Here is a 12,191-nt window from a genome sequence, read left to right on the forward strand (position 1 = left end):
AATAGTTATATATCAGGGACTGCCAAAATAACCACGGGGGTGGGGCATAAGGGAAACTAATTTGAGTTGACTGGGTGCTGGCAGCTTTCCAGGCCAGATGGCAGACATGTGGGAGGTCATTATGCTGTTCCTTCTCATACGTTCGTAGTTTTCCATAACCAAAATGTTTCAGAGCTGTGATGCAAAGGTGTCTTAGTCAGGGTTTCTACTGCAGGGATGAAACACCATGCCTGAAGGAGGTGGGTGAACGGAGCTTAGGTTTCCACATCACCGTTTGTCATCGAAGGGAGTCCGGGACAGGACCTCAAGCAGGGCAGGAACCTGGAGGCAGCAGCTGACGCAGAGGCCACGGAGGGGTGCTGCCTACTGGCTTGCTCTCCGTGGCTTGCTAAGCTTGCTTTCTTTAGAGCTCAGGATCGCCAGGCTAGGAGCGGCACCACCCACAATGGGCTTTGCCTTCTCACATCAATCGCTAATTAAGAAAATGACCTACAGGCTTGCCTACAGCCTGATTTTATGGGGCATTTTCTCAACTGAAGCTCCCTCCTCTGAGGACTCGAGCTTGTGTCAAGTTGACATAAGACTGGCCAGAGTTAATTCTACTTCCTAAAGCATCTCTAGCACATTGGATTGTACAAGCTGTCTTTCAGTCAAGGACTATAATATTATTTTGGGAAAGTCTTACGTAATGTAATGACTGGATTGTAAATCCTTTCCAAATCAGGTAATGTCTTTCTTTTCTTTCTTAAGATTTATTATGTAAATAATAAATGTTCTGCCTGCATGTACACCTACATGCAAGAAGAGGGCATCAGATCACATTATAGATGGTTGTGAGCCACCATGTGGTTGCTGGGGATTGAACTCAGGACCTCTAGGAAGAGCAACCAGTGCTCCTAACCTCTGAGCCATTTCTCCAGCCCCCAAGGTAATGTGGGTGGAGGCAGAGCTGGGGATAGAATCCAGGTCCCTGAGCATGCTGGGTTGTCAGCCTTCAGTAACACCCCCCCCCCCTTGGAACTGGCAGAGCCTAGGGGCCTGGAGAGAGGGCTTAGCAGTTAACGCTGACTACATTCAAGGTGGTGGTGGTCGTCACCTTTAATACCAGCATTCAGGAGGCAGAAGCAGGCAGATCTCTGTGAGTTCGAGGCCAGCCTAGTTTACAGGAGTCCCAGGGCAGCCAGGGCTACACAGAGAAACCCTGTCTCAAAAAACAAACATAGAAGGCTACTTGCTGCTCTTGCAGAAGACTCCAGTTTAGGTTCCAGAATCCACATCAGGCGGGTAACTCCAGCTTCTGTGGATCCCATGTCCTCCCCTGGATTCCATGGGTACTTGCACACTCATGGATATAAATACAAATATTTTCAAAAAAACAAAACCACCTTTAAGAACTGGTGGGACCTAATCATGTGATTATCTCTGAGGTTGCTTTTCTTTTCTTTTTTCTTACATATAACTAAGAGGTCTTGGAGAACCTTCACTGATCTCAAAAAATGAGATCCAAACAGCTTACAGAATTGTTAAAAAGAGTCCCCTTTGGCTCTTGTCTGCCTTTCTGATCAGCATATCTTATTTGCCACGTCTCCCACGCATTTCAGAATCAAACATTCCCTGTCCGAGAAAGAAAAGCAAAATTGTGTCACTTGCCAGTGGGTTTGGATGGAAATTGCTAACAAAGTGAAGAACAACTCCAAGCAAACGCTGGAGGGGAACAGGACCCACACTCTGCTCAGCTATTATGCTGATGGAGGGCAGCAATCAACCCTACCTGGGAGGGATGAAGGTTTCTGCATCTGACGTCTGCATGATTGACTGGGATTCTGACTTGATTTTTATTTACTCTACAAGAGTGAGTTGGTTGGCTCAGCCATAACTATGTATAGAAATGTTACGTTGTTGTGATCAAACATGCACCAATAATAATGGTAATGTGCAATGATTTTCCTAATTCATAACCTTATGGTTATACACACACACACACACACACACACACACACACACACACACACACACACTTAATTAAAACAGTATTTGCTGTGTATATGGTATGGCACACATGTGAATGCTAGCCAGGAGGGAGCGTTATCACAGATCAATGGCCTAGCCCTCACACTTTGCAATTTATATACAAAAACTTGGAGGAGAAGCCTGGTGGTGGTGGCACACGCCTTTAATCCCAGGACAGCCAAGGCTACACAGAGAGATCCTGTCTCAAAAAGAGAAAGGGGTGGGTGGGTGAGGGAGACGGGGAAGCCGGTTAGGCAGACATTCCCTTTCCTCCTTTCTTGTTGGCACCACCAACCACGCTCCTCCCAGCTGCTGTGCCTTCTCTGCCATGGTGCACCACATTCCCCTCAACTATGAGCCAAAACAAACCCTTCCTCTCGGGCTGGAGAGATGGCTCAGAGGTGAAGAGCACTGTCTGCTCTTCCAAAGGTCCTGAGTTCAACTCCCAAATGCCACATGGTGGCCCACAACCATCTATAATGAGATCTGACGCCCTCTTCTGGCCTGCAGGTGTTACATGCAGACAGAACACTGTATATATAATAAATACATCTTTGAACAAACCAACAAACCCTTCCTCTCTCTAGCTGCTTTTAGTCAGGTCGCGCACTGTCTGCCTGGTCTCTGCATTTAATGATTCTTCTTTCTAACTCCCTTGACTTTTCTGCAGGACAATGTAGACCACAGGCCAACAGATGTCATGTTCCAGTAAGCAGCCTGCCCAGCGGCACCCTGTGGCTCTGGGTATGTGAGTTCCCTATCTGGGAAGCCATGTACTGACCATGACATTCTTCCTTGGGGGGGTGGGGGGGAGTCACTGCAGCCACTCACACAAACCATCCCAACATGTGGCTTAAGCTTACTTTAGGGTTATTGTCATTAGCATATTGCCACTGATCTCGCACATCTGGCTAGCTAACAAACACAGCAAGATACTTAGAGACACATGTTCCTGCGTGAGGTGTGAGCATTGGTGCACAGGGGCACTGGTTACTCATATGGAGGCCACACAGGACCTTAGATGCCAGCCTGTACCTTCCACTGTGAGACAGGGTCTTTTGTTTTGCTGCCTTGGATGCCAAGCTCACTGGCACTCCAGGGTTTGGAGGTTCTCCTGTCCCCCCTTCTGTCTCGCTGTAGGAACACTGAATTACATATGGGAGCTACAGTGCCAACTTTTATGTAGATTTTGGAAATTTGAACTCGTGATTGTGTCAGGATGCTTCTTATTCACTGAGCCATTTCCCCAGCACCATTCCCCGCTCCTCTTTAATTTTTTAATTTACTCAGATTATTTCCCGATTGTTATCCCCTCAGATTATATCTTCCTGCTCCCACCTTTCCTCCCTCTTTTACCCTATTCCCCTCCCCTAGACTTCTGATAGAAGGGGATTTACTCCCCCACCATATGCTCACAGCCTATCGGGTCTCATGCAGATAGCCCGCATCCCCTTCCTCGGAGTCATCCACCAGGCCTTCCCAGCAAGGGAAGTGATCAAACTGGAAGCACAGAGTTCATGTCAGAGGCAGTCCCAGCTCTCCACACAACTGTGGAGAATGAGCTGTCCATTGGCTAGATCTGAAAGGGGTGGGGGTGGGGGTGTCCTAGGTTTACTGAATGCCTTGTTCTTGGTTGGTACAACAGTTTGTGCAGCCCCCCACCCCGACCCCGGTCCAGATCAACCAGCCTGATGGTCTCCTTGTGGCTGTTTTATTTTTTTATTTTTTGCAATTGTTGATTTGCTTTTTCCATATCCAATTTACCCTAGTCATTTCTGGTGAGTTGCATGTGACAGGAGCCTCCGAGAAACACACTCTCCATGTATGCTTAACACCTAGAGTGCTGCTCAAAAATAACACAAAAGGCAACTGTAAACCTTCAGACTTTAGCCAATTACAGTTATATGACAACAGTTTGTCCCTCACTGTATTTCTTGCATTGAGGCTACTTTAAGCATAATATATTTTAAAAGGCTAAACACCGTGTTAAAATTAGTCCATCCATAATTGGTGGCTGGAGAGGTGGCTCAGCGATTAACTGCACTGGCTGCTCTTCCAGAGGTCCTGAGTTCAATTCCCAGCAACCACATGGTGGCTCACAACCATCTGAAATGGGATCTGATGCCCTCTTCTGGCCTGCAGGTGTACAGGCAGGCAGAGCAGTCAATACAACAAATCTTAAAACAACAACAAAACATATCACTGAGCTGGTGAGATTCTGCTACCAAACCTACAACCTGATTTTGATCCCTGGGACCTACATGGTTAAGGGGAGAACTGATTCCAGAGTTGTCCTCTGACCTTCACTCCCACACAATACATAAAATGTATAGAGATTCTGTGATTCAAAGGCAGACTTGGCTAAAAAAGAAAGACTATAAAGAAGCAGGGCGATTTAATCCTACTCTGGTTAACACTGTCCAATAGGAACTGCTGACAATGAAACCAAGAAAAATAAACACAAACAGGAACAAATGACCTTTTATTTCATATGGAGATACAAAGGCAACTGTGTGTAGCAACAGTCTGATGGCCAGTCCAAATTCTTAGGAGGAAATGAATTCATAGTAAATGTCATGATGGCTGGTCAGGGAGGTCAGAGAAGGAGGAGAGAGCCAAGACAGAGACGGCTACAGCTAATAAATACCACAAGCACTGCACAACTCCAGCATACCAACCCGAGGCTCACCAGGTGACCTCAGTGCTGCGTAGAGCAGGACTCTACAGCAGCCATGAAAATCCGCAATGGGCATTTAGCGCAGTTCTACAGGATGTTTGGGGAAAGAGAATCTTTATAGGTGACTGAGGCATCTTAAGATGTTGTAACCTGTATTCTTTCTTTACTGTCTTGGAAGTGGCCTCTGGGACCACATTGTGATGGCATCCTTTTTTAAGGAAACATACTTAAAAGCCAGGCGTAGTGGTTCACGCCTTTAATCCCAGCACTCAGGAGACAGAGGCAGGCAGATCTCTGTGAGTTTGAGGACAGCCAGGGCTACATAGAGACTTTATCCTTTGTCTCAAAGAAAAAAAAAAAGGAAAAAAAGAAAGAAAAAGAAAGGACACTTGACACATCTGTTAACCTTGTTTTGTTAGGTGATGCTGGTTATAACAGCATCTTTCTCTTTTTGTCCCCCTCTTTTCTTTCCTCTCTCTCTTGGAGAACTTGGTAGGACTGTGTATCCCAGGCTGGCCTTGGCTTAGTGATCTTCCCGCCTCAGTCTAAGTGCTAAGATTACAGGCGTGTGCTACCACGTCAGCCTTAGCATTTCCCTTTAACCCAAAGAAAAAATTTCTCAGAAAGCTATGTTACAAAACACAATGAAAACCAGGGCCACTGAGGTGGTAGATCTTTCCTCTGCCTGGACCTGCCCACTGAGGCCTCCACCACGGCCTGCCCATTGTGAAGGACACTTCTCCAAGACTTACATTTGTAATGGGGACACACCATACAATCTGTCACTAATTAAGATGGCTTACTGGCCTTAGATGTCCATCAATAAGCTCTGCCATGTTAGTTTAACTTTTATGTTTTGTACAAGAATACTGAACCAAACATCAAAGAAATTAAAGGCCCAGGAGCACGACTACTTATCTTTTTGGATAAAGAGCGTTTTTGTTGTTGTTGTTTTTTAAGTTTATGACTTTTAATGCAAGGAGAAAGGTTTCCAACTTCAATGTCTGGAGCTGATTCCTTTGTTAGTCAGAGCTTGAGGGTCCAGGCTTTTCAGAATAAAAGCATGATGTGGGCAGAAAGGAGAGTGGGAAAGTGGATTTGAACGTCAAGCATGACACGGGGTCACTGCTGCTGTTGCTAAAATCAAGCAGGATTGTCTCGGCAACTTTGTAGATAAACCCTAGTGTAGGTAGGCTATAGAAAAGTTTCAAGAATTCAGATATACAGATAACCCAATGAAAAAACAACCTTTTCTCAGAGTACAGCATTATATAAATCTTCAAAATTCCTATCACTCACATTTTAAGAAATAAATTTATACTTTAGTAAGGCACTCTTGGAACGCAAATAGTTTCGAAAACAGTTACATTTTGGGCCATCCGTTTGTGAGGGGGAGAGAGCGGACACTATCCTGAAGAGGAACTCGGTGCTCTGCAGAGCTGGGAGCCTCGGTCCATCCTCACTCTCGTTATGGCCAGCTATGATTGTGGGGTTCCCCCTCACCAGGAAGGGGTCTACACTAACACTACTGCCTAGATTTACTCAAAAGCAGTTGCTCTTTTTCTCCTGAAGCTGCTTCATTTGAACAGAGAACAGTAACTTGGATTAGCTCTGCCTACAAAGGCAGCAGAATGGAAGACATCACAGACTTCACCCTGTGCCTGCTCCGAGGGGCCATCCCCAACAGTGACTCTGATGTGCAGTCTGCTATCTACCTGACAGCTTCTACTTCTAAACAAGAATTTGAATCCCACCATCCTTATTGCTAAGTAGCGCAAACACCAATGTTCACAAAGTAGAATAGCACTTAGGAGGCAGTAAGTGAAAGGGGTTGTTGGGTGGGGTTCCATCTCTCCTACGTGATGAAGGCGATGGGGGAAGCGGGGAAGAGGAAGCCTGAAACAACCTCACCACAAAAACCTGCCAGGGGGAGAGGACTTAGCACGGGGCTTCAGGAGTGTGAGCAGAGGCACCGCTGGACCAGGTCTTTGCTTCCAAGGAGTAATAGAAGGTCCTAGAAAGGCACCTGTGAGGCGCTGCCTTTTTGAATTCTTCTGGGCTGGCAGTAACGGCCAGTTACTTCCCATAGAACTTTTTGTTGAGAAGGAAGATCAGGAGATTGACATTCACTTTAGCTCTATCAAATAATTTCATGACCGCAACCCCTTCATATTGTAGCTGCAGCAAGTCCTGTTAAACCAAAACAAAACAATTTAACCATCGAATCTGGAACAAAGAAGTTCCCCATAAAGGACCCAGGCGAGGTGAGGCAGGCCTTATGTGCCAGGTGTGAAACAGGGTGAGCAAGACACAAGTTCTCCGTGCACAACCACCCTGGGTACCGCACAACACGAAGTGCTGGCCGAAGGAACCGTCACGATAACTTTGTTTTGGGGTATCATTTAGTTTGTAGTAAACTATTATAAACTTGAGGGAAAACAAGGAGTTATGTTCAGTTAAAATACATACATTTAAACCTTATTTCAAAACAATGACATTTTCTCGTTCTGTTTTAGCTGTAGGTTAAAGGTTTTTTGTGTGTGTGTGTTGTTTGTTTGTTTTGTTTTTCAAGACAGGGTTTCTCTGTGTATCCCTGGCTGTCCTGGACTTGCATTGTAGACCAGGCAGGCCTCAAACTCACAGAGCTCTGCCTGCCTCTGCCTCCTTCAGTGCTACGATTACAGATGTACTCCAATGAGCCCAGCTGGCTAGAGGTTTTAATACCCACGGGAAAAGTAAAGCAATTTCAATTCATGATGAAGTTTGCTAACAGCTAGTACTGTCTCAGTACCTGCAAGATTCCTTTTTCAAAAAATGTTTTTGAAGCCAGGCATGGTGGTGCATGCTTTTAATCCCAGCACTCTGGGAAGCAGAGGCAGGTGGATCACTGTGAGTTCGAGGCCAGCCTGGTTCACAAAGTGAGTCTAGGACAGCCAAGGCTACACAGAGAGACCCTGTCTCGAAAAAAAAAAAAAAGCTTTTGAGACACAGTCTCATTTGGCACAGGCTGGCCTCAATCTACCGTCTCCATATCTGGGATGATGGTATGTCCCACCACACTCAGTTTCTACAGTGCTGGGCCAAAGCCAGGGCTCTGTGCATGCCAAACGGGCATTCTACCAACGCAGAACTACATGTCTAGTCCACAGTCTACTGTATTCTTGTTTTGGGGAGACTGAACCCAGGGCCTCTTGCAGTTTGAAACTATAGTCTCTGATGTACAGCCGCAGCCCTACCAGACCCTGACTTCTACTCCACATGAAAAAGGCGTGCTGCTGTAAAGGCACAGGAAGACCGCACTATCACTGGGCTCCCAGGCTGTGCATGACACTGTTTAGGCACATTGCACAGTGCCTTTTCAACTCATCACAAAACCCTATGAGCTGTGATTATCCGGACTTTAAAAATGAGCTGCTGAGGCTCAAATAGTTGGTGGCATGGCCATCAGGAAAGGGATGGCTTTGGGGTGGTCCAGATCTGACACAGAATGTTTTCTCAGCACTCTCTGCTGTCCTGAAGGCTTATGGCTGCACTGTTGATGTTCCTTGTGAGAGCAGTGATGAAAAGGCCAGGGTCAGCTGGGCACAGTGGCGCACGCCTGTAATCCCAGCACTCAGAGAGGCAGAGGCAGGCGGATCTCTCAGAGTTCAAGGCTAACCTGGTCTACAAAGGAAGCCCATGACAGCCAAGGCTACATGCAGAAGCTCTGTCTCGAAAAACAAAAAATAAATAAATAGTTAAAAAATATTTTAAAAAGAAAGAAAAAGAAAAGAAAAGAAAAAAAGAAAAGAAAAGAAAGGAAGGAAGAAAGAGCCAGGGTCAAAGGGCATGAAGGGTCCACAGTGTCATGAGGAAAAGGCTATGATATGTCCTTTTTGCCTAACCTAATCCTAATGCCATGCACTTATGAGCCAGACAAGTTTAATGAATCTGAGCACCAATGTATGGGATTCCTTAGCAGATTGGTTGGCTCCACTCACATGGTGAAACCAATGGGATAAGGGATTGTGTGTAGTACTTAGCTACAATGTATGAAGAAATCCTTTCACATTTGCTTAATTAATGTGCTCTGAGAGACTCCTGGTTACCAAGAAGGAAATGAAGATGACTAAGACACACTGTTTTAGGAGCTCACAGTTTTGGGGGTGGCAGGAAAATGAGTCAGCTTGCACTGTCAACAGAGGATGTCTCTCAGGACTGCTGAGGCAGAAGGAAGAGCTAGCACTGTTCCTACGGGGAAAGGCTACAGGGGAGACAGCATGTTCAAGTGCTCACTGATGGAGGCAGAAGGCAGGCAGGGAGGAGGGGAAGGGCGGCCAATTATGTGAGGGGAGAGCATCCTGTGGAGGAATCTGAGCACTTGCCCACAGAAAGGCCTCAGCTAGATCACAGTGGTGCAAAGCAGGGCAGGGATGAGACTCGGAGGAAGAGGGCGTGGCAGCAGGGCATGTGTGAGGCCCTACGTTTGATTTTCAACACTGCAAAAGCAATAAAGCAACCAACAAAAAAAGCCAAGAGGCCCATCATGTGGTGCACACACAAAGCTAGAGGAGTCTGGACACTGCGTATGAATCCTCTTGATTTTCTGATTGTTTTTAGTCTTGGATTTTGAAGACGGCTTTTACTCTAGAGTCTGGGGAAGTCCAGGCTGGCCATAAACTCTGAATCCTCCTGCCTCTGCCACTATCCCCACTGGGCAGTTATTTTTTAATGTGCAAGGATAGATATTTAGGCAGTTGGGCATGGTGGCACATAAATCCCAGAATTTAGGAGAAACAGGAGGGTCAGGAGTTCAAGGCCAACCTCAACTACATAGTGGATTTGAGGTTAGCTTGGGCTACACATGAGAGTCCTCCCACTTCACAAAACTGTATATTTGGGGTTGGAAATTGAGCTCAGTGGGAAACAGCTTGCCTAGCAAGGATAAGTCCTGATAGTCAAACCTAAGCACCAGAAAAACAAAAAATTAAGACTCTTAAAAATAAAAATTAGGCCCCAGCACTTGGGAAGTAGAGGCAGGCGGATAGCTGTGAGTTCAAGACCAGCCTGGTATACATAGTGAGTCCAGACGCGGGGAAACCCTGTCTCAAAAATAAATAAATAAATAAATAAATAAATAAATAAATATTAGGGATATTTATGCTATAAAACAAACTGCTACAGAATTAATTTTGAGTTTAAATTGTCATTCAGATCTACCAAGATGCAACTTATTTACATGTTTTCAGTAATACACCTAACAAAAGTATCCATATCAAATACAAAGGAGAAGGCCAGGGCACCAAGTTCAGGGTGCACTGAGTGAAACTTCAGTATCAAGGTGTTCTAAAGCTCATACTCCTTAGGAACTCTCCCAGGGCACAGGCCACGCCCAACTCCCCGAGCCCTTGGCTTCCTACATCAAGTAGGCCCTGAGCTCTTTGAGCACACGAAGCTTTCCCCAAAGGGCCTTCTCTTATTTTGTCTCCCAGCTCATCAGAGCTTCAGGCACAGGCCTGTGTACCCACCTGATAATGCAACATGAAAGTCTCCATCTGAACGCCCATGAACTTGGCTTTTACTTCAAAGTCTCCAACCTCTTCTGTTGGACCAATTTCAAAGATAACATTTTTAAACCTGTTGAAACACAATACCATATGTATGAGCGTCATGTTTTCAGGTAATGAAACTGAGATGGGGGAGGGGGATATGAAGGTGTCTGGTAGAAGGTACAGCAGCACCAATGTTCTCCTGCAGGTGAGGCACCCCAGGCCAGACACCCTGCCATGCCCTCTGCCTTCAGACCTGGAGACAGAAACGGTCACCTCTCCCTGAAGCACTTGCACGCCATTCCAACAGGAGCCGTGGGGAATGCCACGATGGCCTGAAATGGCGATGCCAGATGGCTCTTCCCTGAAGCTACTGCCAAAAGTTAGTGAGAAAAAGGAGCCTGGCATGGTGGTGTACACCTTTAATCCCAGCACTCAGGAGGCAGAGGCAGGCGGATCCTTGTGTTTTTCGAGGCCAGCCTAGTCTACAGAGTGAGATCCAGGGCAGCCAGGGCTACACAGGGAAACCCTTTGCCAGAGAGAAGGAAAGTGGGCTGAAGCTGAGGGAGAAGGGTGTTTGAGGATTAGGGAAGGTGGGTGAATAGAGCAAAGGGGGCCAGCAGGAAGCAAGAGGCTTGGTGGACAGAGCACCTGCGCACACTCAAGTACGCCGAGTACACACTGCCCTCGGCAGGAAGCAGCACTGTACCAGCTACAGGTAGCGAGAGAACCAAGTGCATCCCCACATGTCCAGAGCTCGCTGGAGCCGTGACCCCCTCACAGAGTGGAGAACCACCACGCTGGAGCCGTGACCCCCTCACAGAGTGGAGAACCACCACGCTGGAGCCGTGACCCCCTCACAGAGTGGAGAACCACCACGCTGGAGCCATGACCCCCTCACAGAGTGGAGAACCACCACGCTGGAGCCGTGACCACCTCACAGAGTGGAGAACCACCACGCTGGAGCCGTGACCACCTCACAGAGTGGAGAACCACCACGCTGGAGCCATGACCACCTCACAGAGTGGAGAACCACCACGCTGGAGCCATGACCCCCTCACAGAGTGGAGAACCACCACGCTGGAGCCATGACCCCCTCACAGAGTGGAGAACCACCACGCTGGAGCCATGACCACCTCACAGAGTGGAGAACCACCACGCTGGAGCCATGACCACCTCACAGAGTGGAGAACCACCACGCTGGAGCCATGACCACCTCACAGAGTGGAGAACCACCACGCTGGAGCCATGACCCCCTCACAGAGTGGAGAACCACCACGCTGGAGCCATGACCACCTCACAGAGTGGAGAACCACCACGCTGGAGCCATTACTCCCTCACAGAGTGGAGAACCACCACGCTGGAGCCATGACCCCCTCACAGAGTGGAGAACCACCACGCTGGAGCCGTGACCACCTCACAGAGTGGAGAACCACCACGCTGGAGCCATGACCCCCTCACAGAGTGGAGAACCACCACGCTGGAGCCGTGACCCCCTCACAGAGTGGAGAACCACCACGCTGGAGCCGTGACCCCCTCACAGAGTGGAGAACCACCTGGAGTACTCAAGAGGGCACCAAGGAATAAAGGCTGGCTCAGAGAATTGTGCTCAGAAACCGATTGCAGCACGTCCTTCCCGAGGCTAACTGTTCCGTGCAGGGATTAGTTTGAAAGCCCCTGGTGAGTCTTCTGGTTTCTATGCCCATAGCAGCAAGCGAGAGACAAGCAAATAGAGGGTAGCATGAAGAGCCGCAGAAAATAATGACAGAAAGAAGAGACGAAACAAAGGCAGAGACTGGTTGTTCTGCAGAAGGCCACCACCACTACCACAGAAACCTCACCACCTACAACAAAATCAGAAAGACAAAGGTCAAGTTAAAAACCTGAGCAAAGTCAAAAACAGACGACGAGCCATTCCCAAATCACAGCCAAAGCCAACCTGCCCAAAACCCAACCCCTCAACCAGAAATCTAAGC

General features: G+C 47.4%; 1 protein-coding gene across 1 annotated transcript in view; it reads right to left on the bottom strand.

Annotated features, from left to right (window-relative positions):
• Positions 1–4,475: 4,475 nt before the first annotated feature.
• The window catches only part of IQGAP1 (IQ motif containing GTPase activating protein 1), a 103,147-nt gene continuing 95,431 nt past the window's right edge, over positions 4,476–12,191 (bottom strand). The window contains exons 37-38 of the mRNA XM_084772371.1: positions 10,195–10,303; positions 4,476–6,877 (exon numbers count right to left, since the gene is read on the bottom strand). Of these exons, the coding sequence (XP_084628497.1) occupies positions 6,764–6,877; positions 10,195–10,303 (223 nt within the window). The 3' untranslated portion in view covers positions 4,476–6,763. The remainder of the gene's footprint in view (positions 6,878–10,194; positions 10,304–12,191) is intronic.

This window comes from Acomys minous, assembly GCF_964271855.1.
Source record: "Acomys minous genome assembly, chromosome: 2".
In the NCBI taxonomy this organism is placed as follows: domain Eukaryota; kingdom Metazoa; phylum Chordata; class Mammalia; order Rodentia; family Muridae; genus Acomys; species Acomys minous.